The 26,816-nt window shown below is 35.7% G+C and overlaps 1 protein-coding gene across 4 annotated transcripts in view; it reads left to right on the top strand.

The window, feature by feature from the left end:
- The window catches only part of dgki (diacylglycerol kinase, iota), a 73,610-nt gene extending 48,265 nt beyond the window's left edge, over positions 1 to 25,345 (top strand). For 3 of the 4 annotated variants that reach the window (XM_087786503.1, XM_087786501.1, XM_087786500.1), the window contains exons 10-34: positions 496 to 591; positions 2,154 to 2,236; positions 3,237 to 3,297; positions 3,370 to 3,483; positions 6,391 to 6,516; positions 8,153 to 8,231; positions 8,395 to 8,450; positions 8,617 to 8,679; positions 10,337 to 10,410; positions 11,173 to 11,284; positions 11,366 to 11,452; positions 12,876 to 12,988; positions 13,770 to 13,832; positions 16,689 to 16,789; positions 16,851 to 16,930; positions 17,057 to 17,101; positions 18,637 to 18,706; positions 19,534 to 19,574; positions 19,651 to 19,775; positions 19,874 to 19,899; positions 19,976 to 20,013; positions 20,676 to 20,796; positions 20,916 to 20,952; positions 21,783 to 21,882; positions 22,331 to 25,345. In XM_087786503.1, the coding sequence (XP_087642629.1) occupies positions 496 to 591; positions 2,154 to 2,236; positions 3,237 to 3,297; positions 3,370 to 3,483; positions 6,391 to 6,516; positions 8,153 to 8,231; positions 8,395 to 8,450; positions 8,617 to 8,679; positions 10,337 to 10,410; positions 11,173 to 11,284; positions 11,366 to 11,452; positions 12,876 to 12,988; positions 13,770 to 13,832; positions 16,689 to 16,789; positions 16,851 to 16,930; positions 17,057 to 17,101; positions 18,637 to 18,706; positions 19,534 to 19,574; positions 19,651 to 19,775; positions 19,874 to 19,899; positions 19,976 to 20,013; positions 20,676 to 20,796; positions 20,916 to 20,952; positions 21,783 to 21,882; positions 22,331 to 22,435 (2,016 nt within the window). In that variant the 3' untranslated portion in view covers positions 22,436 to 25,345. The remainder of the gene's footprint in view (positions 1 to 495; positions 592 to 2,153; positions 2,237 to 3,236; positions 3,298 to 3,369; positions 3,484 to 6,390; positions 6,517 to 8,152; positions 8,232 to 8,394; positions 8,451 to 8,616; positions 8,680 to 10,336; positions 10,411 to 11,172; positions 11,285 to 11,365; positions 11,453 to 12,875; positions 12,989 to 13,769; positions 13,833 to 16,688; positions 16,790 to 16,850; positions 16,931 to 17,056; positions 17,102 to 18,636; positions 18,707 to 19,533; positions 19,575 to 19,650; positions 19,776 to 19,873; positions 19,900 to 19,975; positions 20,014 to 20,675; positions 20,797 to 20,915; positions 20,953 to 21,782; positions 21,883 to 22,330) is intronic. The other variant, XM_087786504.1, reaches the window with a different exon arrangement.
- Positions 25,346 to 26,816: the final 1,471 nt, after the last annotated feature.

The raw sequence follows: 26,816 nt of genomic DNA, 5'->3' as shown, positions 1-26,816 counted from the left end.
ACACATTTATAATAACAATTTAGACTTTTATTATTCAGTTGTGTGTCTGTATAGTGTTTATTTGTTCAATGCAAAACATTCTCAAATCATAATGTTTCCCTTTAGCCCACTTTAGTGTCCAATTCCCTTGTCTTATTGTATATATCTCACTTTATATTAATACATTTTATTTCTTTTTTTTTTTTTAATAATGTTTCTACATAAATGGCTATCATCATTTTCTGTGGTAGGACTTTAAACAGTAACTGAACTGAACCGAACTAATATTGTGTCATGCATGGTTTGGAGTGAGATAAATATGGAACGTTAGGTCTTCTAACGCACTCAAGAACTTTCACAACACTGCTGTTTGTCTGGCTCCCCCTCAGTAAACTCATCACTGTCATGGAGTTGCATATCTCAGAGCAGTTGTGGGCTACCACCAGATTATAAACGGTTCTATGTTTTCATAGTCCATCTGCTCCGAGTCATAATATTTCTCTCTCCCCGTCACAGGAGTCAAAGTGGCGGCCGTTCATGTTGAAGCCCCTCCCCTCTCCCCTCATGAAGCCCATCCTCGTCTTCGTGAACCCCAAAAGTGGGGGAAATCAGGTACACTCTTAGCTGCCATGAGCTGCTGGTGTTTGTAGAAATATCTTCATATTCAAGTAGTCCTTAGAATTTTTTTTAATTGACAGACTATCTTATTTTTGTTAGTTGGACGCATCTCTTGAAGTTGTTAATAGTGGTGGTCTGATGAAGCTTCATGAAACAGTGTCATGTTGTTTAGAGGTCAGTAGGTGCCGTCATTAGTTTAAAAAATGATGTTTCATTAGAGCAAAGAAAATAGTGCAGAGACCGCCATCTAGTGGACTCTGAAGATAATGACACTGCTTCATGAAGCTTCATCAACACGTCACTAGTTGTTAATATCCGACCATCTGTGAAAGTGTATTTTTTCTAATTTGCATTTGCCTCATTTGAATAACAAAGATAAATGATTGCTTTAATTGCTCCCATAATTAAACAAAACACTTTTTTTTATTCACTCAGCAGGAATTAATAATATTTTGCTTCATGTAAAAACACGAGTTATTAAAATATGTCACGACAATGAATTAACTGCCTGTCAGTTTATAAAACCACTTACTCTGCCTGCAGAATATATTTATTTATAAATGTGTTTATGTATCAAACTCATAGCTACTAACGACAATAAATAAATAATAACAATAATAAAATAATTAATTTTCTTGCTGCTGATGACTTCTGCTGTCTGGGATGTCTCTTAAATAAACAGTGTCTTTGTAATGGCCAGAAAATGAACCCTTTTTCCGTCGGATATTTAGAACTGTGGGAAGTGCAAAACATATTTTCATATAGGAAATTATTAATTTCTTCGTTTGCATTTGGTTATTTAATAAAATGAATAGTATCGCGTAATGATGTTTTGGTGAGGCTTCATGATACAGTGTCTTCATTTAAAAAAAAGACCATTAGATGTACCTCTCAGTTTTTTAGTTTTTGACTCTGATTTAATCGGTCAATGAAATCTGACTTTTTTAAACTGAGAGTGACACGTCTGGTCAGATCTTTCAAAAATGACGACACTGTATCATGATACCTCATCAGCTGTTTCATGAAGCCTCTAATGGTGCAACACAAATACAATAATTGGTTATTCAACCTGAAGTGTGATGATGTCTGCACTGTAGTAGTGTGTTGTTGAGGCTTCATGAAACAGCTGACAAGGTATCATGATACAGTTTATTTATTGTCAAAAAGCCACTAGATGTCACTCTGCTTTATAATTGAAATTGATTTTTTAATTCACTGGCATCATTTTCAAGATAGTGCTATCACAAGGCCTCATCAACCCATGTCTTATAATATATACTGTATATTATTTATATGTATATTATTTATACTGTATATTATTTATATGTTAATTGAAGCTTTTATTATTATTATTTCATCTTGTTTTTTAATAGCTGTAAAGAAATGGAACCTGTTTTTCATGTTATCATGAGAATTTTTCAACCTAATTATCATTATTATTATTGTTTTTTAATAGTTTTTTTGTTTTGCAAAACAGTATCATACTGTTAACAGTCCAATAGTATTATCAAAAGGGTGAAGTATTTGTATTGATGTGACATGTGTTCTCCTCTCAGGGTGCCAAGGTGCTACAGATGTTCATGTGGATCCTGAATCCACGGCAGGTGTTTGACCTTTCACAGGGTGGCCTTCGAGAGGCGTGAGTACCTCCTTCTCTCTGGCCTGCTGAGCTTCTGTTGGTCTTTATGTTCATTTCTTTCTTTACTCTCCTAAGACTGAGTTTAGACTTTTGTCTCTGAACCTTTTTATTATTCAGTTTTTCTCTCAATTCACAAGTTCAAAACAACTTTTTTTTTTGTGGTGAGACTAAACATTCTTTGTAGTTTTCCCAGTCATTACCGACTGCAACGAGTTTCGAGCGAGACTTATAAATAAAATAATTTTCTGACTGTTTTTCTACCTTTTTAAACACTACTGCCTGCACAGCTATTCAAGCTCCAATGTCACTATATGTGTCTCGCTCCCTCTCAGCGAACTCATCAATGCATCTGTGCATGTTTAGAAGATTTTTACCTCCAACGTTCATGAAAAACATCTGCTCTAAGAACTAGGGTTATGTATTTGCAAGAATCTGACGCTATGATGCGTATCACGATACAGAAGCACCGATACGATACATTGTAATACTCTAGGATCAAGTATATATTTGTAGTATAGTCGAGTACTTGACTCTGGTGTTGCAGAATTTACAGACCACATGACTCTTGACAAAGTCATAACTGCTTTTATTTGTTTTGAAACCAAAATATGTCCAAACATCAGCTTTAAAAGCTGCTGGAGTCGACTGTATCCTCTCGTTCTCAGTCGTCTCTGGGATCTCACTCAAGTTTTATTGTCCCTTTAGCTGCGGCGGGAAGTTTAATTGCGACACAAACATAAACAAACGCTAAAATAAAATAATGATACACTTCATTTTATACACTTTATTAAAAAAAAGAACTATAAAAAAACTTTGATTAAAAACAAAACGTGTTTGTTGAGCCGAATGTAAATATTTTCTAATCGATACAGTGTAGTCAATAAATACATCACGATACTTCGTTTCCATATTTTGTCACATTCAGAAACTTCTGCATCATATCTAATGAGTGAACATGAGCTTCTCTCAAAAACTTACTCTGATTTCCTCCCTTTTTCAGTTTGGAGTTGTACAGAAAAGTGCCAAATCTGAGGATCCTGGCCTGCGGTGGAGACGGCACGGTATTTATGATGCTTTCATTTTTGTCAGTATTGTTTTAATTCTTAAAAAAACCCACAAATGTTTCCGTGTAGGTGGGCTGGATCCTGTCCATGCTGGACGAGCTGCAGATGAACCCCCAGCCTCCGGTCGCTGTTCTTCCTCTGGGAACAGGAAATGACCTTGCCAGGACGCTCAACTGGGGCGGGGTGAGTTCCTCGACCTTGACTCCTGCGACACGGGGACACATTTGTCACTCGCACGCCTCGTCAAATACATTAATTCTACACCGTTTTTACCGCGCGTTATATTTACTGCGGTAGATTTTGACGACTGGCGTTTAAAGATTCGGCTCAAGGATTGAAATTCATGGCATGTCGTGGACGGACGACTGCAGTGTCCGCCGCACAGGAAGTTTACAAGAGCGTACTTCCTGTCAAGCTCATCCTCTCCTTCCTGACCATCACCGTTCTTTAGATGAAAATATGATACGTTTGAATTTGTCTTCATCCTCTCTTTGTGGTGTCAGGTTCAAATCCAGGTTTAGTCTTTAACTTGTGTTTTTTTTTATTCATTTTCTTAGCATTTTTATATAAAGTTGATGAGGCTTCATGAAACAGTTGATGAGGTAACATGATACAGTGTCTCCTTTCCATTAGGCCACTAGATGTCACTCTCTGCTTTGTAATCTTTGATTCTGATCTACTAATTCAATGAAACCTGGCATCGTTTTCAAACAGAGAGTGACATCTAGTGGTCTTTTGAAATAAAGACACTGTATGGATGATACCTCATCAGCCGTTTCATGAAGCCTCATCAACACATCACCATTTTATTTTCATATTTGTTTTAGATATGGACTAGTTTATGATAGGTTAGAACGGAGGGATTACATTTTCTTGTTGTCTTTAGATCCATCTGGATTTAGACATTTTTTAAGGTTTCCTAAGGTTTAACCACTTGAATGGCTCCTCACTGCTGCTGCGCATGCGCCTAAAGCTCCGTTTAGAACTCACAAGAAACAAAAAAAGGACTTTGTAAAACATTCAGCTATAACTCTACATGATCTTTGTTAATGAAAATATTAGTTCCGTAATATAAAGGTGCTTAAAATGGGCTCCTTGGCAGAGGTATGCCTCGCCTCTGTGCTTTTTTTTAGTTGATGACTGAGCCATAGTTCATGTTTTAATGGACGTCTGAATTATTTGATGATATATATACTGTATATATTTTTTAAACTGCATTTTGTAGTAGAAGGAGAGATTTTAAAAACAGACTTGCATCGATTTTGACAAAATTACATCTAAAAGATTTGTCAAAATATAGTTGTTTTCAATTTAAGAAACAGTTCTTTTGGAATAAAATGTCAAGCGCTGACTCAGAAATGAGTGACACGTGTCACAGAAATATCAGCATCTCCAAGATGATTGTGTTGAGTGAAAATGGATCTTTTCAGAGGCGTGTAATTACTTGTGCGCTCCATTGTGCAAAGGTTCTTCCCTCCGTCTCTGTCTTCTTCTTTCATCCCTCGTTCCTCCCTGACACGAGTTGTTACTCACCGCTGCACCTGCTGCCTCCGACTGTGTCAGAGCCGTGAGCGCGACTGAGCGCTACTATCATCCCACTGTTGTCAGGGTGTGTGTTTGTATGTGTGTGTGTGTGTGTGTGTGTGTGTGTGTGTGTGTGTTTGTGTTCACTTGTGTGTAAAGTGCAGTTATAGCTGAAAGTAAAAGCAAACGTATGAAATGATTTAATGAAGGTTGTTGCTGTAGATTAGATTGTGGGGAATATACATTGAAACGTTGAGGTGTGATTGTTTGTCACTGTAACTGTTGCTGGAGAAACAAAAAGACAATTTTTTTTCTTGTAATAATTGAAAAAAGAATTGTGTGCAAATGTATAGTTTAAAAATAACTAATCACTAAAACCATCGGGTCAGTTTATGTTGTGTATTGTAGAGATTTGCAGTAGAAATTAGTTATAAACTTTGTTAAATCTTCAATTTTTGAGACATAGTTTAACCTGTAAAAAACAAACCAATAAATGAATCAATAATCTGAGAAAATTACACATCCATCCATCCATCCATCCATCCATCCATCCCATCCTAATATACATTCCATCCATCCATCCTAATATACCAGCTATCCATCCATCCTAATATACCGTCCATCAATCCATTCATCTTAAAATATCATCCATCCTAATATACCATCCATCCACCCATCCTCATATACCATCCATCCATCCTCATATACCATCCATCCTAATATACCATCCATCCATCCTAATATATGATCCATCCATCCTAATATACCACCAATCCATCCACCCATCCATCCATCCTAATATACGATCCATCCATCCTAATATACCACCCATCCATCCTTATATACCACCCATCCATCCATCCATCCCTCCATCCATCCATCCTCCTAATATACCATTTATCCATCCTAATATACCATCTATCCATCCTAATATACCACCCAAAAAGGGAAATATTTAACATGTTTAGTTAAATAATAAATTAAAAATATTAATTCAACCTTTCAATTTTGACATTCTGAATTAAATTATATATTTTTTTAAAGTAAATGCTTAAAAACAATAACATTTCAATAGAAAAATATCTGAAATGTTAAATTCAAACATTTAATATTCTGTTGACACTGATATAACTCATCCAGGGTCTTTTTGCTCGTGTCAATGATGATCATTTGCTTGACTCATGAAACATATTTTTAAGACATATTTTTACTTAAAATTAGTAAAAGAAACTCGGAAAGTTTGCAAAGTTTGTTCAGGGTATTATGACTTTTATTTGTGTGGGATAATTATTTTATTTTCAGAAAGATGGATACAAAAATATCGACACACATATGAATCTTTTTTTAATATATATATATATATATATATATATATATATATATATATATATATATATCACATCCGTAATGTTAATAAAGCATCAAAAAGTATATTTATATTTCATCTCCACTTCGCTTAAAAAACATCACAGTGCTGTGATTTCTAAAATAAAAAACGCACTAAAAAGAGAAACAAATATATTCAACGTGACTGTCCATTCATCTGCTCCGTGTCCATGTGTTTAGGGCTACACAGATGAACCAGTGTCCAAGGTTCTGTGTCATGTGGAGGACGGGTCAGTGGTGCAGCTGGACCGATGGAACCTCCTGGTGGAGAAGAGTGGCGTCCAGCCAGAGGAGGGCACTCAGAAGGTCAGTCCGGTTCAGCGCTGACGGGAGAACAACCCTCGCCGTTGTGGTCGTGTGGGTTGAAAAGAAAAACTAATGATTCATGTTATGTTAGTAATTTTAGAAGCAATAAAGTCTCTTGCATGACTTTTGTTTGGATTAAAAATAGCATTTTTATTTGTTGTTGTCTGCTGGATGACATGTGATGGTTTGTAAAAAGATACAGTTATTGACTTTTAAAAAACATGTTTTTGTTTTAGTAAAGTTCATATTTGAGGGATTCTTTTTACCATCCATCTTTTTAATGTTGCATTTTATCATGTTTTATTTTTATTTATGAATTATTGCAACATTAATCCAGATACTAGTTTTGTGTATCCATTAACCGGACTTAAATCTTTCAATATATATCATATTCATATTCAATTTTATCGTCAATACACCCATTTTTCTTTCCGCAAAGGAGGTCATGTGATCGTCTGTCTTTTAGCAAAATAACGGAAAAAGTTCAGAACATATTTTAGGTTAAATTGTCAGTAAATGTAACAAAACAAAATTATAATCTCTGCGCTGTTTTGTTCATCAATTGGATTAGAATTTGGGCCATTAATCTGTATTAGCAAAAGAGTAACTTCTCAATGTCTTTGGAATAATATTAGCCCGTTTGCATCGACATGTAAAGATGCTATTGTCAGTCATGTTTACTATAAAAGATAAACTAAAGATGTTAACTAGTTTAAATTAATCAAACAGCATTATAGTGATATTTTACATGCAATTAAAGATTTTGTTCTGGTCATGCATTTTTTTTTTTTTACCAGTACTGCTTTTTTTCTGAAGATCCCGGTCATAAAAGGATAATCTCGTTATTTTCCATTGATTTGATGAAAAGCTGTGTTTTTTTCTTGTTGTTTTTTTTTCTAGTCAGAGTCTAATTTCTTTTAGTTTTTACTTTTTCTTAAACTGCAGCACAGAGATAAATCAAGAATATCCCAGAAAATAATAATAATAAATTAAAATAATATTTTTAATCAAGGATTAAAGGATCCAAGTCTTTGGCAGAGGTATGCACTTTCTAAGTGCTTTTTTAATTTTATTTTGTTTTAACTTGTATTGAACTACAACACACAGATACTTCAAGGATCCCACAGACAAAATTATATTAAAAATAAATAAATGTAAGGATTGCTACTACATTCAACGCACATTTAAAAAAATAAAAAAACCCACATGAATATTAAACATGTTTTTATTTAATTATATGTATATCCAACATCATTTAAGAAATATAACCCCCAACAAAAATCACACAAAACTATAATAAAAAATAGACAATTTCCGGCTGGGAAAATTGCAAGAGTGGGCGCTTTGCCCCGTTACGAAAAAACTATGAAAGCTACAAAAGAGTCAAATCCCACTTTAATAATTTTGATTATTATCTACATTTTAAAGTTTGAACTGTGTTTCTACGTGAACGTACGCCAGAGCAGGAGATGTTTAAAAAAAATATATAAACCTTTTTATCTACTCTTGCATTCATTTAACTTGAGTCTGGTATCAAATCCTCCAGAGTCGTACCTTCAGTTGTTCAAAGTATCATCGACTAGGAGCTACTTGAATCCATATTTATAGAATATTTCCACACTTCTGTCCTCCTCAGCTGCCTCTGAATGTGTTCAACAACTACTTCAGCCTCGGCTTCGACGCTCACGTGACCCTGGAGTTCCACGAATCCAGAGGTGAGTCGCTCTTCATTTTCGCTCCTCGGGTTCCTCCTCTAACCTCCGTCGAGAGCGTCGTACCGAGCTAAATAAAAGATGAGAAGGATCCTCCAACGTGTGTTCCAGTGTGACTCAGTCGTCTAATGCATTCTTTCCCTTTTTTTCTCATCCCCCTCTGTAGAGGCCAACCCCGAGAAGTTCAACAGTCGCTTCCGAAACAAGATGTTCTATGCAGGGGTGAGGTTTGCACTCGACCATGAAGTGACTTTTGTTCATCGCGTCACGTCCTCAAGAACTTTGACAGTGAACAAAATGTCCTTCAAAAAAAATGAAAGACTAGACTGTATTGTGTATCGTGAATAATGTTATTTAAGAGTGAACCCTCGTGTGTTCTTGTACGCAGGCTGCGTTCTCAGATTTCCTCCAGAGGAGCTCGAGGGATCTGTCCAAGCATGTGCGAGTGGTGGTGAGTGTGAACACGCGTTTTCTCGGTCTCCGGGTGTGTATCGTCTTCCGTGTCGACATGTCTGAGGCGGCAGGTCGACCGGGTGATTAAGGAAACCTCTTTCAGCTGCTCCTGTGACGGCGACACCGAATCCTTCACCGTCAGTGTCCTCCTCACGTGAACTCTGACCTTTCACGGAGGAACAAAAGTGCCCGAAAAAAAAAACACTGTTTAGGACATTGTTGTAAACACGACACAAGAATATTTTGTGTTAATGATGGTATAGAATGAAATGAATGAAATACATTTAGATAATTAAAATTACAATATATTGAAATGTATAATAAACACTACGTAAAATTAACAATTAATTGATAATAATGAAAATAAATGTGATTAAGTAATATTCATGTCAGTGAGCATTATGTAGTCTTTTGTAGTCCATATCATTTAACGTAACTCCTCGCAAGTCAACTTTGTCTATGCGACCCACGACTGGTCAGCACGTGAAAAACCAAATTTCTTTATGACGGGGTCAGAGACGTTGGTTGCGATCATTTCCATAATGGCTGGTAATCAGCTCAATTACAGCGTTTTCACATATTAAACTGTTCCAACACTAGGGGAGCCAGAAACCAATATATATACCGTCTTGCTACTTCAAATACAACATTGAAGACACTTTTATTATCTATTCGGTGTCCTAATGACATTTTTGCAAGAGAAACTACACCCTAGTTTATAAGGCTTCTTGAAACAGCTGATGAGGTATCATGATACAGTGTCTTTATTTTAAAAGACCACTAGATGTCACTCTCAGTTTGAAAACAATGCCAGGTTTCATTGAATCAGTAGATCAGAGCCAAAGATTACTGTATTTTCCGGACTATAAGTCGCAGTTTTTTTTCATAGTTTGGCCGGGGGTGCGACTTATACTCTGGAGCGACTTATGTGTGAAATGATTAACACATTATTACCGGTATATCATTTCACATGTTATTTTCACACTAAACCGCAAGAGGGCGCTCTAGGCCTGTGTTGATAATTTCGACGTAGAAGAGGAAGCGCCGCATCTTCTACCTCCGGAGTTAGCGGAGTTGTTTAAAAGTGACACCGAAGATGAAGATTTCATTGGATTTTAGTTATTTGGAGTTACACGGATGGTTTGGTAAACTTCTTAGCATGTTATTTATGCTATAGTTATCTGAATAACTCTTAATATGTTATGTTAACATACCAGGCACGTTCTCAGTTGTGTCATGTAACGTAACGTACAATTATTCAGCCTGTTGTTGCCTCTATTCTATTTTTATTTTAAATTACCTTTCAAGATGACATGTTGGTTTTTGGTGTTGGATTTTATCAAATAAATTTCCCCAAATAATGCGACTTATACTCCATTGCGACTAATATATGTTTTTTCCTTCTTTATTATGCATTTTATGGCTGGTGCGACTTGTACTCTGGAGCGACTTATAGTCCGGAAAATACGGTATAAATCAGAGAGTGACATCTAGTGTTTTTTCAAAATTAAGACTGTATCATGATACCTCATCAACTGCTTCATGAAGCCTCATCAACACATCACTAGAACAAGCCCCTCTTCACTTCTGGCTACAAATGATTCTGCAGATTTGATCACATGACCAATTGACAGTGTTGTCTCTCTGTTTGTCAGTGTGATGGGACGGATCTAACCCCCAAGATCCAGGAGCTGAAATTCCAGTGCATTGTGTTTCTAAACATTCCCAGGTAAGTGAGCAGATGCACTTTCTTCGTCCAAAAACACAAACTTAGAAACATCCTAATAATTCCATACTGCTTGTCAGTAATGTCTTGTTGTGACATCTCGACAGGAAGAATTGTTCGGGGGAAAAAAAATACAAAAGTCTATATTTTAAGATTGTTTGTAGCCGAAGTTAAAAGGCTAACATGCTACACAGACAGGAAACACTGTGAAAACAATCGTAGTGTATGTTCTTATTTAACCTATTATAATCACTCAAATAAATGTAATAAACGCTGTTTCAAATACTTTCTAGTATAACTGTTTAGTACGGAGCAACTAGAGCCCTTTGATTTATTCGGCCCTGATGGACTAAAACATTTAAACGTATATTTTATTTTCTAGTATACACCAGTTAACTCTAAATGAAAATAAAAACGATCTTTCTAAGAATAATAATATGAAAAAGACTGCATGCTTTGACCATATTTAAGTAGAATGATTCCAAAATATAATCAAAATGTACCTAAAACTTCTGTTCCCTAACTGTCCACCTCATATTAGAGCTTATTTTCTTAGTTCTTTATTATCCAATATGGGCCCTTAAACATGTAATTTATTTATCTTTACAGCATCCCAGCACAAGTTTTGTACCATTTTAAGTCAGAAGATGCATAATATCAAACCAAAAACAATAAATATCGGGTTATTTAACTGAAAAAAGTGGACATGGAAAGTGGATAATAATGTTATATCATTTGTATCATTGACACGAGTCCTGTTGGCAGGTACTGTGCTGGCACCATGCCATGGGGGAACACGGGGGACCACCGGGACTTCGAGCCACAGCGTCACGATGACGGCTGTATCGAGGTCATCGGCTTCACGATGGCGTCACTGGTGAGAGAAGTTCATCCTAAAAATGATTCATTTAGCCTTAAACGGATCTGATTTTTAATATTACTTTTATATAAACACCAGGCGGCGCTGCAGGTCGGAGGTCACGGGGAGAGACTGCACCAGTGCAGAGAGGTGGTTCTCACCACTTTCAAGACCATGCCTGTTCAGGTGAGTCACTTTCAGGGGTTTAACTTGAGAGAATATGAGTTAAATTGTGATAAACATGCTTCTTGATTCGTCCTCAATTTGCCGTGTTCTATTTTATGACATTTTAAGCTAGCAAGTTCGCTTCTTTTGCAATATTACATATAATATACACTATTAACACTAGCTTTTTTATTGGGGAAAAAAAGAAGTAATTGTGTGATAAGTATTGCTTTGAGATACAAATTATTAGCAGGAAGTTTAAAAATATATAAATGTAATCCATTATTATTAATAAAAATGAATTTGCTAATGTGTTAGCCTAGCATAACGGTTAGCTTAGCTTTTAAGCTAACTGGCTAAATACAGTTTAGATTTGTTTTGTTGTTTTAAGTTAAAGTGAGCAGGTGTGTTCATGTTCAAATTTTATTTTTTTCTTTTACTAGTCAATGCAGAAAAGTGTGTATCTATTAAAATAATTATATAAAGAAATTGCTCTGTTTCTAATAGTATTGCTTTTTCCTTTTTTGTTATTTGTTTATTTTTATACTATTTTTTTAAAAATTAGGATTTTTGATCAATTAGATTTATTAGAATATATATTAATGTTAATATTCTTAACACTCTTATACCATTAATGCTATTTTAACGTCACTTGAGAAGTGCTGTATATTTGTCATATGTGAGCAGTAGAAGTGTGTTTTGGCAAGGATTCAATGCAGGGTCAACAATATATTGTAATACTACAGTAACAAGTATATATTTGTAGTATTGTCAGAGTACTTGACTCTGGTGTTGCAGAATTTACGGACTACCTGACTCTTGACAAAGTCGTAACTGCTTTTATTTTAAAATCAAAGTATGTCCAAACATCGGCTTTAATAGCTGCTGCTGAAGACGGCTGTATCCTCTCAGCCTCAGTTATCGCCGTGATCTCGGGAGATTTCATAGATCCTTTAGCTGTGGAGGTTGTAATGACTGCTGCCATCTAGCGTTTAGTCGCAAAAATTAACCAAAAGCTGTGAATGCTTGCATGTAAATTTTAATGAAAACATCTATTTATTTTATTTTACACATACTTTATTGAAATATAAACTTAAAAAAATATAAAAGATAAAAAACAAATGTTAAAAAAATATATTTTATAGATTTATATTTTCTGTAGAAAATACAATTGATAAAGATACATTCAGTATTGCTACAGTATCCTTTAAAAAAACAAAACAATATTACAATATTTAAGTGTTTCAATATATTCTCACAATATTGAGCACATTAAAAATAGTTAAAAATGAACAGTTTTGCCATTTAAACTCTGGTTCAATCAACATAAATATCCTTCTGAGCTGATGATATTTTCTCTATAACAGGTTAAAAGTTTTGTTCTTTTTTTTAAATCCCCAGCTTTGTCTTTTGACGTATGAATAATTGAAGTTTCTCCTCACAGGTGGACGGTGAGCCGTGTCGACTGGCTCCATCCACCCTTCGCATCTCGCTCCGCAACCAGGCCAACATGGTCCAGAAGAGCAAGAGACGCACTTCTGTTCCCCTGCTCAACGAGTGAGTCACACACACACACACACACACACACACTCACACACACACACACACCCCCACACACACACACACACACACACACACACACACACACACAGATAAGGGAACCTGGCCAACCTTGTTGTAAAAGCCTGACTTGATGTGAGTGAGTCACGCAGCCTGTTCAGTGGGAGCTGACATGCTCTCCTCTCTGTGTCCCACATCCCTCTTTGTTTTGCCGAGCCACGATCAAAGCGGCCATGTGTCCACTCCGACCGTCAAAATAAAAGCCTGCGGCGACACGTTGACATGCCACACTAGGGGGGGCAGACAAACCTCTCCATTGATCCCCCTCCCGTCCTCCGTCCAGTGTGTATTCTTACTTTGCGGTTCGGAAGATAAGAATGAAATCTAACACCCGTCCGTTCTCTGTAGCACTAATAATCTCCACGTCTTCACGTCTTGAGTGTTATTTCGGCGGCGAAAAACGCTTCGCCAGAGAAGCGTAATCTGCTGTCGGCTCTGTGTTCTGCTGCTGTACTGTGTCTGTCTATTTACCTCTTCGCTTCTGCTACTCATCTCTCCGTCTGCCTCCCTTCATCCTCTCTCCCTAAATCCATCTCTTTCATTATTTATGGTTTATATTTGCCTCTTTTTTTTTTAACGCCACCTCTCACCGTCCCTTTAATCCGACTTTATTTTCTCCACTTTAATTCATTTTCCGTCCTCTTTTTTTTCTTCCCTTCTTCCAACCACATATTCCTCTCTCTCTTCTGTGTGTGTGTGTGTGTGTGTGCGGTCGTAGTATTCAGAAGGTGTGTGCAGCTGATCTGCGCCGCCTCTCTGCTCCCCCCGACTCCTTCTCTGTGTAAGTACCTGAACCCTCTGTCCGTGGTCTGCAAGTCTGTGTGTGTGTGTGTGTGGGCGTGTGTGTGTGTGTGTGAGTGGGCTCGTGTGTGTGTGAGTGTATGTGAGTGGGCGTGTGTGTGTGGGCGTGTGTGCTGAATTTTGCTTCATTCTGGTCAAACAAGTCTTTCCAAAAATTCAAACATTGTGCCACTGACAAAAGATCAATAATTTGAGATGTCAACACTACAGTGGCAACAGTATTATATAGATATTTTGGACATGATGTATGTCTTTTTCTACATTTTAAATAAAAGCATTTGCAAAGACGGAACGTCTATTCCTAAGAGCAGAAAAAAAGAGAGAGAGATACAAACTCATAAACACATTTACAAAGTGATGAAACATATTTACAAACTCTGAAACAAGTTACAAATTCATAATCGCATTAAATAAGCGATGAAACAAATGTGCAAACTCTGAAACACAATTACAAACTCTGAAACAAGTTACGAACTATAAAACACATTTACAAAGTAATGAAACATATTTACAAAACTCATAAACACATCAACTCTGAAACACATTTACAAACTCTGAAACAAAGTACAAACTCTGAAACACAATTAAAAACTCTGAAACACATTTACAAACTCTGAAACAAAGTACAAACTCTGAAACACAATTAAAAACTCTGAAACACAATTAAAAACTCTGAAACACATTTACAAACTTTGAAACACAACACAATTACAAACTCTGAAACACAATTAAAAACTCTGAAACACATTTACAAACTCTGAAACACAACACAATTACAAACTCTGAAACACAATTAAAAACTCTGAAACACAATTACAAACTCTGAAACAAAGTACAAACTCTGAAACACAATTAAAAACTCTGAAACACATTTACAAACTCTGAAACACAACACAATTACAAACTCTGAAACACAATTAAAAACTCTGAAACACATTTACAAACTCTGAAACACAACACAATTACAAACTCTGAAACACAATTACAAACTTTGAAACACAATTACAAACTCTGAAACAAAGTACAAACTCTGAAACACAATTACAAACTCTGAAACACAATTACAAACTCTGAAACACAATTACAAACTCTGAAACAAAGTACAAACTCTGAAACACAATTACAAACTCTGAAACTAAGTACCAACTCTGAAACACAATTACAAACTCTGAAACAAAGTACAAACTCTGAAACACAATTACAAACTCTGAAACAAAGTACAAACTCTGAAACAAAGTACAAACTCTGAAACACAATTACAAACTCTGAAACACAATTACAAACTCTGAAACACAATTACAAACTCTGAAACAAAGTACAAACTCTGAAACACAATTACAAACTCTGAAACTAAGTACCAACTCTGAAACAAAGTACAAACTCTGAAACACAATTACAAACTCTGAAACACAATTACAAACTCTGAAACTAAGTACCAACTCTGAAACAAAGTACAAACTCTGAAACAAAGTACAAACTCTGAAACACAATTACAAACTCTAAAACACATTCGCAAACTCTGAAACAAAGTACAAACTCTGAAACACAATTACAAACTCTGAAACTAAGTACCAACTCTGAAACACAATTACAAACTCTGAAACTAAGTACCAACTCTGAAACACAATTACAAACTCTGAAACAAAGTACAAACTCTGAAACACAATTACAAACTCTGAAACTAAGTACCAACTCTGAAACACAATTACAAACTCTGAAACAAAGTACAAACTCTGAAACACAATTACAAACTCTGAAACTAAGTACCAACTCTGAAACAAAGTACAAACTCTGAAACACAATTACAAACTCTAAAACACATTCGCAAACTCTGAAACAAAGTACAAACTCTGAAAAACATTTTCGAACTCTGAAACACATTTACAACAAATTTACACGCTTGAAATTTCCTGAAACAATTTTCCAAACTCTTGAAACGACATAATGAAATTATGTTTCAGAGTTTGTAGTTTGGTTTAGCACTTCTGGGCGACCGTACGTATATACAGTATATATTTGTGTGTTCCTCCTGCGGGTGGACAGAACACTCCAGGAGGATGTGATGCCAAAACATTTGAAACCTTCGAAATACATGTAAACATCTAGTGAGTTAATTGAATGAATGTCAGAGACATAATATTTTTAGTACCTCAAGTGAAAGTAGGAAAGAGAAACATTGTTTGAGTAAAGTGTCAATATTGACAGTCCTCGCTTTACAACACAGGATATTAAAAAAAAGCAGCAATGTTCCTGCTGCGCTGTTGATAAAAGTCACATTTATCTGTATATTTTTATTAATCTTTTTATCTGATATGTACTTATATATGTTTGACTTTACACAAATGTTTCTAAAAACCCACCAACACGATAAACAAAATGAAAACAGTGATAATAAGTATGTGATTTGTACCGAGTAAGGATGAAGTGAATACATGTCATAAGTGTTGCATCAAGTCATTTGGCTGAGTGTGTTGAGTTTGCATTTATATATACAAGTGTGTGTGAGCATGTCAGCATGTGACGCTCTCTGTGCTTCTCTCCCATGTTTGGATGTCGTCCCGACCGATGTGTGTGTGACCTCACCCTGCACTCACCCCTCAGTGTCCACCATTAGCTGGAATAGTAGTTTTCGGCCATTTTTTTTTATTTTTTTTATCCTCAAATTTGTATTCAAAAGACGAGAGTAATATTGGACACTGACCAGTTCACGATGGAAGTTCCTACATGCATCTGTGTGTGTCTGGATGAGACGAGTTGTGTGTGTGTCGGTGTTGTGCGACTGCATGGTCATACTGGTGTACGTGAGTGTGTACATATACGCATGTTTTCCTCTCAGTCCTCACGCAGTACCCGAGCGCCTGCGTCTGCGCGTGAACCGCATCGGCCTGCAGGAGTACGACCGGCTGCAGTACGACAAGGAGCGACTGCGAGATATCTGTGAGTGTGTGATGGACGACAGTTGGATCTTCTGTTCTGTTCTGACTTGGATGTGTTCCAGCCATCCCAGTGGGCATCGTGGTGGTGAGAGGAGACTGCGACCTGGAGACGTGTCGCCTGTATATCGACAGACTGCAGGAGGTGAGCGCGGGTCGTTGTTGTCGCCGCTGTGTTGAGTCACGTGTTGCTGTGAAGGTGTTCGGTCGCTGACGAGCATCTTGATGCTTTGGCTGCTGTTTTAATCTTCCTCACCTGTCTGCTCGGTAGGATTTACACCAGGCGACCTCTACTGGCCACAGAGTGCACTACCAGGTACACGACCGAGTCCTTAGAGAATCTTAAATTCAGTTAGTTAAGTGAAATTAAGCCATTTAAACAATTATATTATATTGGAAAATGATACCCAATATAAATGAGTTATTAATAACTTTTTCATTTATAATGTCTGAATCTATGAATACTTTTTAAATATGTTTTTCAGTAGGTTAAAGTGAAATTAAGCCATTAAAACAATTTATATTGTAAAATGCTTCCTAATATAAATTAGTTATTAATAAGTTCAATCGGTCTCAACATTTTATAACGTTTTCACAATAGATTACTTCTCATTTCATTTTAAATACTTTATAATTATATTACATAATTACCTACATTTTGACATTGCTATGTATATTGATATCTAATAACACGATTAACCTTTTCCTTATCATTTCCCATCTTTAATTCAAATTATTAAAAAAAAAACAACTTAATACTTAAATTTAAAATAATATAATAGTATTTCATCATTAAAAAAAAAAAATAATAATAATAATATACAATTATTTTGGTATGTATTGGATGGTATATGAGATTAACAAACGTTGTTTTTTTAAAATATATAAACCAACATACAACATAATAATAATAAGCGTAATAAATAAAGCAGTACTAGACAAAACAAACAAAACAACACAAATCAATAGTGATATATTTTCATATGAGAAATAATGGCAGTGAACTTTAATCATATTTATTTAATATAATAAATATATATCACTTAAAATGTTCTTGTAAAAATTACAATTTAATTTGATATACAAAATATGTTTCATTAAATTAACATCAATATGATAATATTTAACTACTCATTAATACTAAATCTAAAGGTAATTATATCAAATCAGAAGATTCAAACTAATACACGGCTGATGGTTGTAAAATATAAGGAGAAGAAAAGATAGAATTGTTAGAAATGGTTTGTACGAACGTTCCTGTGCACCAAAGTCTTTGAATCTCACAGCTTATGAATGTTGGTGTGACTTGATTTTGACACTTCGACTCGTCTTGTGTTGCGTGTATCGTAACGTTTGCCTGCAGATGTCTTGTTCTTTAACCTTCCAAGTGTGTCAATGTATGTTGATACTATAGTTTAAGATCCAACATAACATCAACCTAAACTTTTCAATTACAAAAAGTGTTGGATCAAAATGCAGTGAGTCGTGCGAGCTTTACTACAGAAGGACTGAAACTCATTCTAGTAAATTTACACCAATCAAGATAGGAAGCTGTCAGAAAATAATCTAAATCAAGGTAGATTAATGTTTGTGTTGATATTTTAACCTATTTAAGTAAATAAGGACCAGAGATGATGAATGTCATTGACAAGAGTAAAACTAGAATTTATTAGATAAAAGAACCTTTGTAAATTCAGATGTCAAAAAGGGAAATATTTCTAGTTTGATTTAGTTTTCTTCATGATGCCTCTGATGCATTTCTCCACAATCAGAATGTTTTTTATCTTATTTGATGTAGCTGGAGGTTCATTTATTCTGAAAACATGTCTAATCTCTTATGTTTCTGTTCAGGACGAGAACAGAGGTCTTCCCAGGACCAGTTCAGCCAACAGACTCTCTCCAAACTGGAGCTTCTTGGACTGTAAGTTTTTTATTTCTTTAATGGAATATACTTGTTGTTTTCTTTTTATATGAATGAAAAAAAGGGGAGGAGGAGGGAGTAGACCTCCTGTAAACCTCTCATGTTAAGAAAGTAAGTAAGTAAGTTCAGGGATGAATCCAGGTAAAACAAAACAAGAGAATGATCACTCAGATGGACATCATGTACAGATACATTATAAATGTCCAGGCTAAGAATAATGGGAGCTTAGAAATAGGCCTAAAATTATTGAGGTTAGTCGGGTCCAAGCCTGGCTTTTTTAACGATGACTTCACAATAGCGTGTTTAAATGCATTGGGAAAAACCCGAAAGGGAGAGGTTCACCAAATTGGTAACCCAGTGCCCAATTACATCTAACACTTTGATAAAGAGCCTACATGGAAGGACATCTAACGAGCAAGAGGAGGGTTTCATCTTGTTCACCAGTGCCGAAATATCAGCCAGCATTACAACGTTAAAGGAGGACCATAAAGGGGGACCATAAAGGGGAGACATGTTCTACAATTTTGTGGGTATAATTGATGGTTTTGTCAACACACTGATTAAAGAATCATGTTTGGATCCAGAGTTGGATGCTTTTAGAAATTATACTCTTCAAACATCTGCATCCCCTTAAGCCTTGTGTTATCCAAAACGAATGTGTTTGTGGTATCCCTTGTGTTGTCCCTGGGTCAAGGTGAACGACCTTCCTGGCTTCCAGAATTATATATGCAGGTCGTTCACCTTTTCACCTCAATTTATCCTCTGAAGAGTCAGTTTATGGAAAACCAACTGGTCTAACATGCTTATGTGTGTTTGTGTGTCTGCAGCCACGTCAGCTGACCGCTTCTATCGCATCGACAAAGCTCAGGTATTGTTTTTTTTTACACATCAAATTCAACAATACTTGCAGTTAAATAACTTCCTGTGTGTGTGTGTGTTTTCAGGAGCATCTTCACTTTGTGACCGAGATTTGTCAAGATGAGGTGTTCATCCTGGACCACGAGGCACCGGTGGTGGGCCAGGTGACGTCCTCAGGGATGCCGGATGTGGTAGTAGAACCATCTGCCGGGTACGTCAATAATTATCCACGGACTTTTTTGAAAAGATTTAAACTTTTTTTTTTCACTTCAAAACCATCTCTTGATAAACTCTGTCTGTATTTGTTAGGATACAACCGACACCTGAGGAGCAAGGTATGCACTTATATCATCACTCACTAACACACACACACACACATTTTCTAATCTGTGTTTGTGTGTCTATTCACAGCTCTGCTGTCGGCGGCGACCTCTGGCGATCTCTCAATGGTAAAGATTTGTGTGTCTGATGTAAAATATTGACGAGGCTTCATGAAACAGTTGATGATGTATCATGATACATTGTCTTCATTTTAGGTTAGGTTAGGTAGAACTTTATTGATCCCTCAGGAGGTCTCCTTCGGGAAATAGTTTTTTTCCAATTAGACACAGCAATACAGCAATTATTCGTGAAAATAAAAATAAAAATAAGAACAAGAGAAATAAAGAGAAAGAAATAGATGATACAATCTAAGTCTAAAGATAATGAACATGGATCAAAGAAAAATAACAAAGACAAAGGATTAACAGATTAACATAGAACAGAATGTCAAGATACTTTCACTCCACTCCTGCCCCTGAACTCAGAATTGTACAATCTAATAGCCCGAGGAATGAATGAGTCCCTGAGCCTATTAGTTTTGCATCTGGGAAGGAGCATTCGTGCACTCATTCTGCTTCTCTGCTCACTGATGACAGTGTTCAGACAGTGTCTCTCTCAGGTTGAAAATGATGCCACAGAGAGTGACATCTAGTGGTCTTTCAAAATGAAGACACTGTATCATGAAGCCTCATCAGCTGTTTCATGAAGCGTTAATCAATCCTTCACTAATATATCAAGTGTTTTTATCTTCTTATACTTACAAAAGTACGTCCATCTGTCCTCCCATCAGTTGTCCGAGTGTGTACATCGAGGGGTCAGCTTGTTGGCCAGAGACTCCAGCGGGTGTTCTGCGTTGCATAAAGCAGCCAAGAACGGTCACACGGAGCTGGTCGGCTACATCGTGCAGCAGGGTGAGTGACATGCGATCTGAATCACAAACGTACGACCTGATCCGCTGCTCACCATCTCTTACTTATTCAGGCTGATTATACTGCCTGTATGTATTAAAATGCTGTTTCTTTTAATTCAGGTTCCAAAGTTCTTCTGGAGCTGGCGGACAGAGAGAAGTAAGTTCTGTTTCATATCTCACTGTAAGGGTTCTATTTAAGCCATTTTGACAGAATCAAGAATGTCAATAAACTAGTTAATAGGGTTTTTGTTCATTAAGTTGATCTAGTCAGTGATGATTGCGATGTATACACGGACAGTGGAGTCACTTTATTTACTTCAAACTCAAACTGAGAGATAGTTTTGTTGAACACGACTTGAATGATCAAGACTCAAAAAACCTCTTTAATATTTTCAACACATACTTTTTTAACAGATATTCAGCAGAAAACAATTCACAAACACAATCATGTCACCAGAGACCAGGTCAAAAGGGGTAACGCGCAAGTCTATACTTTTTTTTTTTCTGCCGACCTCAAGTGAATATAAAGGTGTAACTACAAGGCCATTGAATCTCTAATGTGGCATTGCCAAATACCACATGTGCATTTGTTAACGAAAGAAGAGAAAGTATCTTCCTGGTATCATGAAAAATTTCACATTACTTCAAGGAAATACTTTGTGTCTAACCCGGGTGGTCACCTGGACACTCACAGGTCGACCAGACAAAGTTACAGTTAGCTAGTTAAAATGTTGTTAAAATAACAACAATGAGTTCTAAGACATGATTGTTTAAAACGAAACCAATCATCACCGAAAAATGATTGGTTTATTGAAAATAATAATGTGAAACTGTCACGTATTGTTGCCTTAACAAGGTTAAAAAAATACACTCTGGGGCTGTAAATTAAAATAAATAATTAAAAAAGGTGTCAATAAATCCTTGAATATATTTATGATCTTCCTGAAAGAAAACCATCATTGAAGTGTGTTTCTATTGTGTGTTTAGAGGAGACACGGCTCTACACAAAGCTGCCGGCGAGAAGAATCACGCCGTGTGTCGAATGTTGGTGGAAGCAGGAGCGTCGCTGGAGAAGACTAATTTCCAGGTAACACACACACACACACACACACACACACACACACACACACACACACACACACACACACACACACACACACACACACACACACACACACCAAATCAAAGGGGTGTTGAAGTCCTACAAATATATTCATTGATGTGCAAATATTGTGTGTCGTGACGCTTGTGTAATGTCTCTTGCTACGCAACATGTTTCTGGCTTCAACTTTCAACTTTTGCTGGCACAACGATGTCATTGCAACCGTTTATGTGCATTTGTTAATAAAACAAGTGGCACCGTAAACATTTATTTTTTATTAAATATGTTAATCAAAAAACACGAATTTTATTTCAATTTTATACAGAAACACGATTTCTTTCTTCATTTTTTTTAACTACAACGTTTACAAAGTCAGATTTTTTTTTTTTTTAACAAAAGTTAATAACATGCAATGACGTGTTTGTACCACTAGGGGAAGACAGCAGCCGACCAAGCAGAGGGAGACTCTGAACTGGCAGCTTTCCTGAGCAACAAACCATCGTCTCTGAAGCAAGAAGACCTGGAGACCGCTGTGTGAGGCGTCTCACACACACACACACACACACACACACAAACGTGCCGGACTCGACACACAAAGCGTCCGCAGCGTCTCGTGGACCAGCAGCCGGACGGACTGGAGCTTTGGGCTCGAAAAAAAACAACAAAAGTATTTTATTGTCAATTATTTATTTGTATTTATTTATTCTGATTCTATTTATTCTGTGGACGAGGGACGCAAGTGCACTTCGGCCGGTTCACTTGTCGCTCGGGAGAGACGACTGCAACAACAACAACAACAACAACAACAACAACAAGGTTTTATTTTAATCAAAGAAAACGTCGTTTAAGTGGTTTTTCAAAATCGTGCCAAAGACACTGACGTGGTGTCAACACCAGTCCAAACTCTTAGTTCTGATGCAGAGACTTTTGCTTTTATACCAAACTATCAACACGCAGCTTCTTAACAGCCAGTATAACAACAAATTCACAGCAAGAAAAAAAATCATTCCTGAACAAAGAAAATCTAGTTTAGTCCAACTTTTGTTTGTAAAATGATGAAAGCAAAACTATATTTCTATCATCTATGAGTAGCATCAGTGTGAAAGAGGTTTTTTTCTTTGGTTGGAAAAAAAAGCGCAGAATGAAACTTTTTCTCTCTCTTGATGATGTTCAAAAATAACTTTTAAGTGTCGCCCTTCTGAATATAAAAATATCTGTTATGCATTTTCACACACTTTTCTATTACTTTTGTTTTTGAAACTGTTTGCGGATGAATTATTTTAACCTAAATTTACTCTGAATTTTGTAGTAAAATGTAGTGTTAATACGTAAAAATATAACATGGATCTATTTTTATTTAAAAACTTTTAAATCTAGGTTCATCTTTGCATATCCAACTTAATTTAAATTGCAAAATAGTTTGGCGATGAGAAATATTTTAATGTAAAAAAGACATATATTATTATTCTCTTAAATATTTTATCCAAAGAAGAAATGATTAATAAAGCTTTGTTTTTTTTCCTCAAATATCAAATTATACACCAAATATTTGAATAGATGAATAGGATTTTTTAAACTAGTCTATATTGGTTTCACTGGAAAAAACCAAACCGTTACTCCGACTCAGTATTCAGTGTAAACATCCAAAGTGTGTCACGACATATCATATCAGGGTGTGTTTGACTCTTTCTTAAAGACCTTCAACTGCCATCAGAGTTATTCTTCTTGCAAGTGTGTGTGTGTGCGTTTTAAAACCCATATCAGGTCTAAAAAAGTGGAAAAAAAAAGACTTTTGATGGACTTTGTTCTGGACCGTGTTGTGTAACAAGTGTGCGAGTGAAAGTGAAATCTGAGCCATATTCGCCGCAATATGAACAGATGACGTCGTTTGCCGTTTGCATTACATTAATGTTTATCAAGTCGACCATTTTTTATTTTTCTTTTAAGCACCGAGGATACGGAATGTCGCACTTTTTGTGCTGGTTCATGATTGTTTTCATTTAGTGCATGAATATCAGGAGCGTGGGATGATTGACATGTCAACTGTCGTTTGTAATCACGGCAGCCATTTTAGACGTCCGTGAACTTCGGAAAAACAAGATGCAAAATAACGTATTATTTTCCGATCGTTTCCTCTAATTCTTCTGCAACAACACATGCGTGTAAAATGCTTCATCGTTGTAAGATGTGAATCACAAAAAACAATAACATTTCTATAACAAAGAAAGAAAAGAGTTAGCATAATGCTAACGGAAGCTAAAGGCAAAGCCGGATGAAAAAAACCCTCTAAAAACTGTTTTTCTCACAGATTTAATCTCTTAAAATGCAACACATTGTCTTAGAACTACTACCTAAAAACATTTATTGAAGTTTTGAGTGAATAAATCTGTAAGTTAAGACTCATTTCCGTGTGTAGCTTCAGTAGATGCGCTACATTCCAGTAGGTGAGTCAGCAAAAAAATTCAACCATGACTCATACAGATGATTCATTAACAACACGATGACTGAAGATAAAGTTTATACAAAATACTCTTGATCCCTCCGCACATGCAGGAGTTACAAAATACACGTATATAATGTAACACATGTGGAGTAAAAATAAATGGTGGATTCGAATTGAAGTAAAAAAAAATGTCAGCAGGTTTAGTTTCCTTTTTATTATTGTTTTCTAAGTCGTCACACTTTTTAAAGAACAGAAAGTGAAACTAAAAGTGAAAGTTAATTATATGAGACGATGGACTTTACTTTCTTAAGTTATGTAAGAAATATTCAGTTTTTCTTATAATGTAATACTGGGAAGTATTATTTTTTCACATTTATTATTTGATTTTTGGTATGGTCATTTTTTATTTATTATTATTACTTTTAAGTCATAACAGAAGGTATCAAAGAGGAAGTAATACTTTTATATCTTTTTTTCTTACTCAAAATTACTTTCTAATCGTCGCATTTGACTAGTCATGAGTTTTAAATATCAACCTTGATCAAACACTTCACATTTGTCCGAACACATTTTGTACAATAACGAAATTGTCATGAATGGAAAAATTCAGATCTGATGCACATTTGAGTCATCACAGACACGACAATCTTATCTCGAATAAACATCGGTTTAGACGACGTGTCGGGACATCTAAGATGGCTGCCAGTGACACGCGTGTCCACGGACGATGACATTGTTGTTTTCTTTATCACTTCTGCCGTGTCTCTCAGCGCATGACCTCCTCTGACCTCCTCTGGACCGACAACTATCACGGCGTATAAACATGGCATTAACGATACGATTGTTGTTGTGTTGACTTCTGATTTCTACGCCAGACTTCCCTCCTCCAGGTTGCATATGTTTTGTATCTTTTGGTTTTTGGCCGAAGGAAAAACACGAGAGAGACTACTTGAAGTTTGTTGTTTTCATTTACTTTGTTTGTTAAAAGAAGATGTGATGATGTCGGTTTGTGGCTCTGACTTTACTTCCTCCTTTTTTTCCGCAAACAACCGCCCACGCAACTTTTACACTTAAAAGGTCACGAAAAGAAAATCACATTTCACTCTATTTCAAAATCAAATTTCAAGCAGTTATTTTTTACTGTCTTTTATCTTCATTGTAGAAATAAATTCAGTTTAAAATGCAATGTTTGAAAAGATTCAATGTAAAAGAAATAATCGGGTAAAACTATTTAATATTAGCAAATTAATTTAAAAGGTCCTTTAAAAATTATATTAAATGTAAAAAAAAATTAGGGTGAAAGGAATTCAATGTTAACATCTAAGTAAACAAACTCTTAACACTGAATTTTGGATGTAAATAAAATCAGACTTTGATTTTCAAAAACCATCGAATTTTGTTGTTTAAAAAACATTTTTACGCTGTCGCTTTTCTCCAATGTTTTTTTTTTTACATTGAATCTGTTTCTACATTACACTTTTTTATTTATTTAATTGTTTTAATTTTAATTGTATTATTTGTTTTACTTTATTACAACTTTTTCATTTTACACTGAAGCCATTAAGAGAGAAAATAAGCAGCAACAAAATAACTGCCTGAAATTTAATGGGTTTTTAAAACTGAAAAGTCTTTTAACGCTGTGAAAATTCAGTGTTAGAAACTCATATTTAAGGTTCTTGTTTCCATCACTTGACATAACTTGAAAATCAGAACTTTACAACAAAACACCTGCTCAATAGAACCAAACACTTTCCCTTTCGTCATCAACTTCTTCGTAGTTTAATTAAAGTTTTCCAGTTGCTCTATTTGTGGGCGAGAATCTTGGTCGTCCAGGAGAGCCTCTCAAAGTTGACCCGCTGACCCTCCGCGTGGAGAAAAGCTTCCTAAGATGTTGCAGGTGACTGTGAAGCCTGAAGATCTCCAGCTGCTGACTCACACAACAGGAAGTGACATCACAGTTAAAGGTCCAGAAACCACCTGACTTCAAAGAAGATGGATTTTGGTGGAGAAACAATAATGACATGTTCCAGCTTCACAGCAGATCTTAAACTTCTAAGGATCAAAACTGTGAATTAAAAGGGTAGTGAATTACATAATAAGTGTTTAAGGTTTATGTTTATACAGAGTATTTATCAATTATCAACTAACATAGTGTTTCATTTTTTATTATAATGCATCCAGATTTTAATTATTTAAAAAATATTTAAAACCCCACGAGATCCCGGCGATGACTGAGGACAAGAGGATACAGTCGACTCCAGCCTTTTAACTCCTTTGATTTATTTTTTTTAATAAAAGTGTTTTATAAATTATTATTGTTCCTCGTGACGACTTTTCTTCAAGTGACAAAGGTCTAAAGCAGTCACAGTCATCATTTAATGACTTTTAATCTCTTAATAAACATAACTTTGGTGTTTGGTTTGTGTATTTTGAGGATTAAATCTAACTTTAACAAACTATTTGACTTAATTAAAAA

Source organism: Callionymus lyra, chromosome 3 (genome assembly GCF_982586985.1).
Source record: "Callionymus lyra chromosome 3, fCalLyr1.hap1.1, whole genome shotgun sequence".
NCBI classification, from domain to species: domain Eukaryota; kingdom Metazoa; phylum Chordata; class Actinopteri; order Syngnathiformes; family Callionymidae; genus Callionymus; species Callionymus lyra.
Note: the sequence above shows the minus strand (reverse complement) of the source record. Positions and strands in the feature narration are given on the sequence as shown.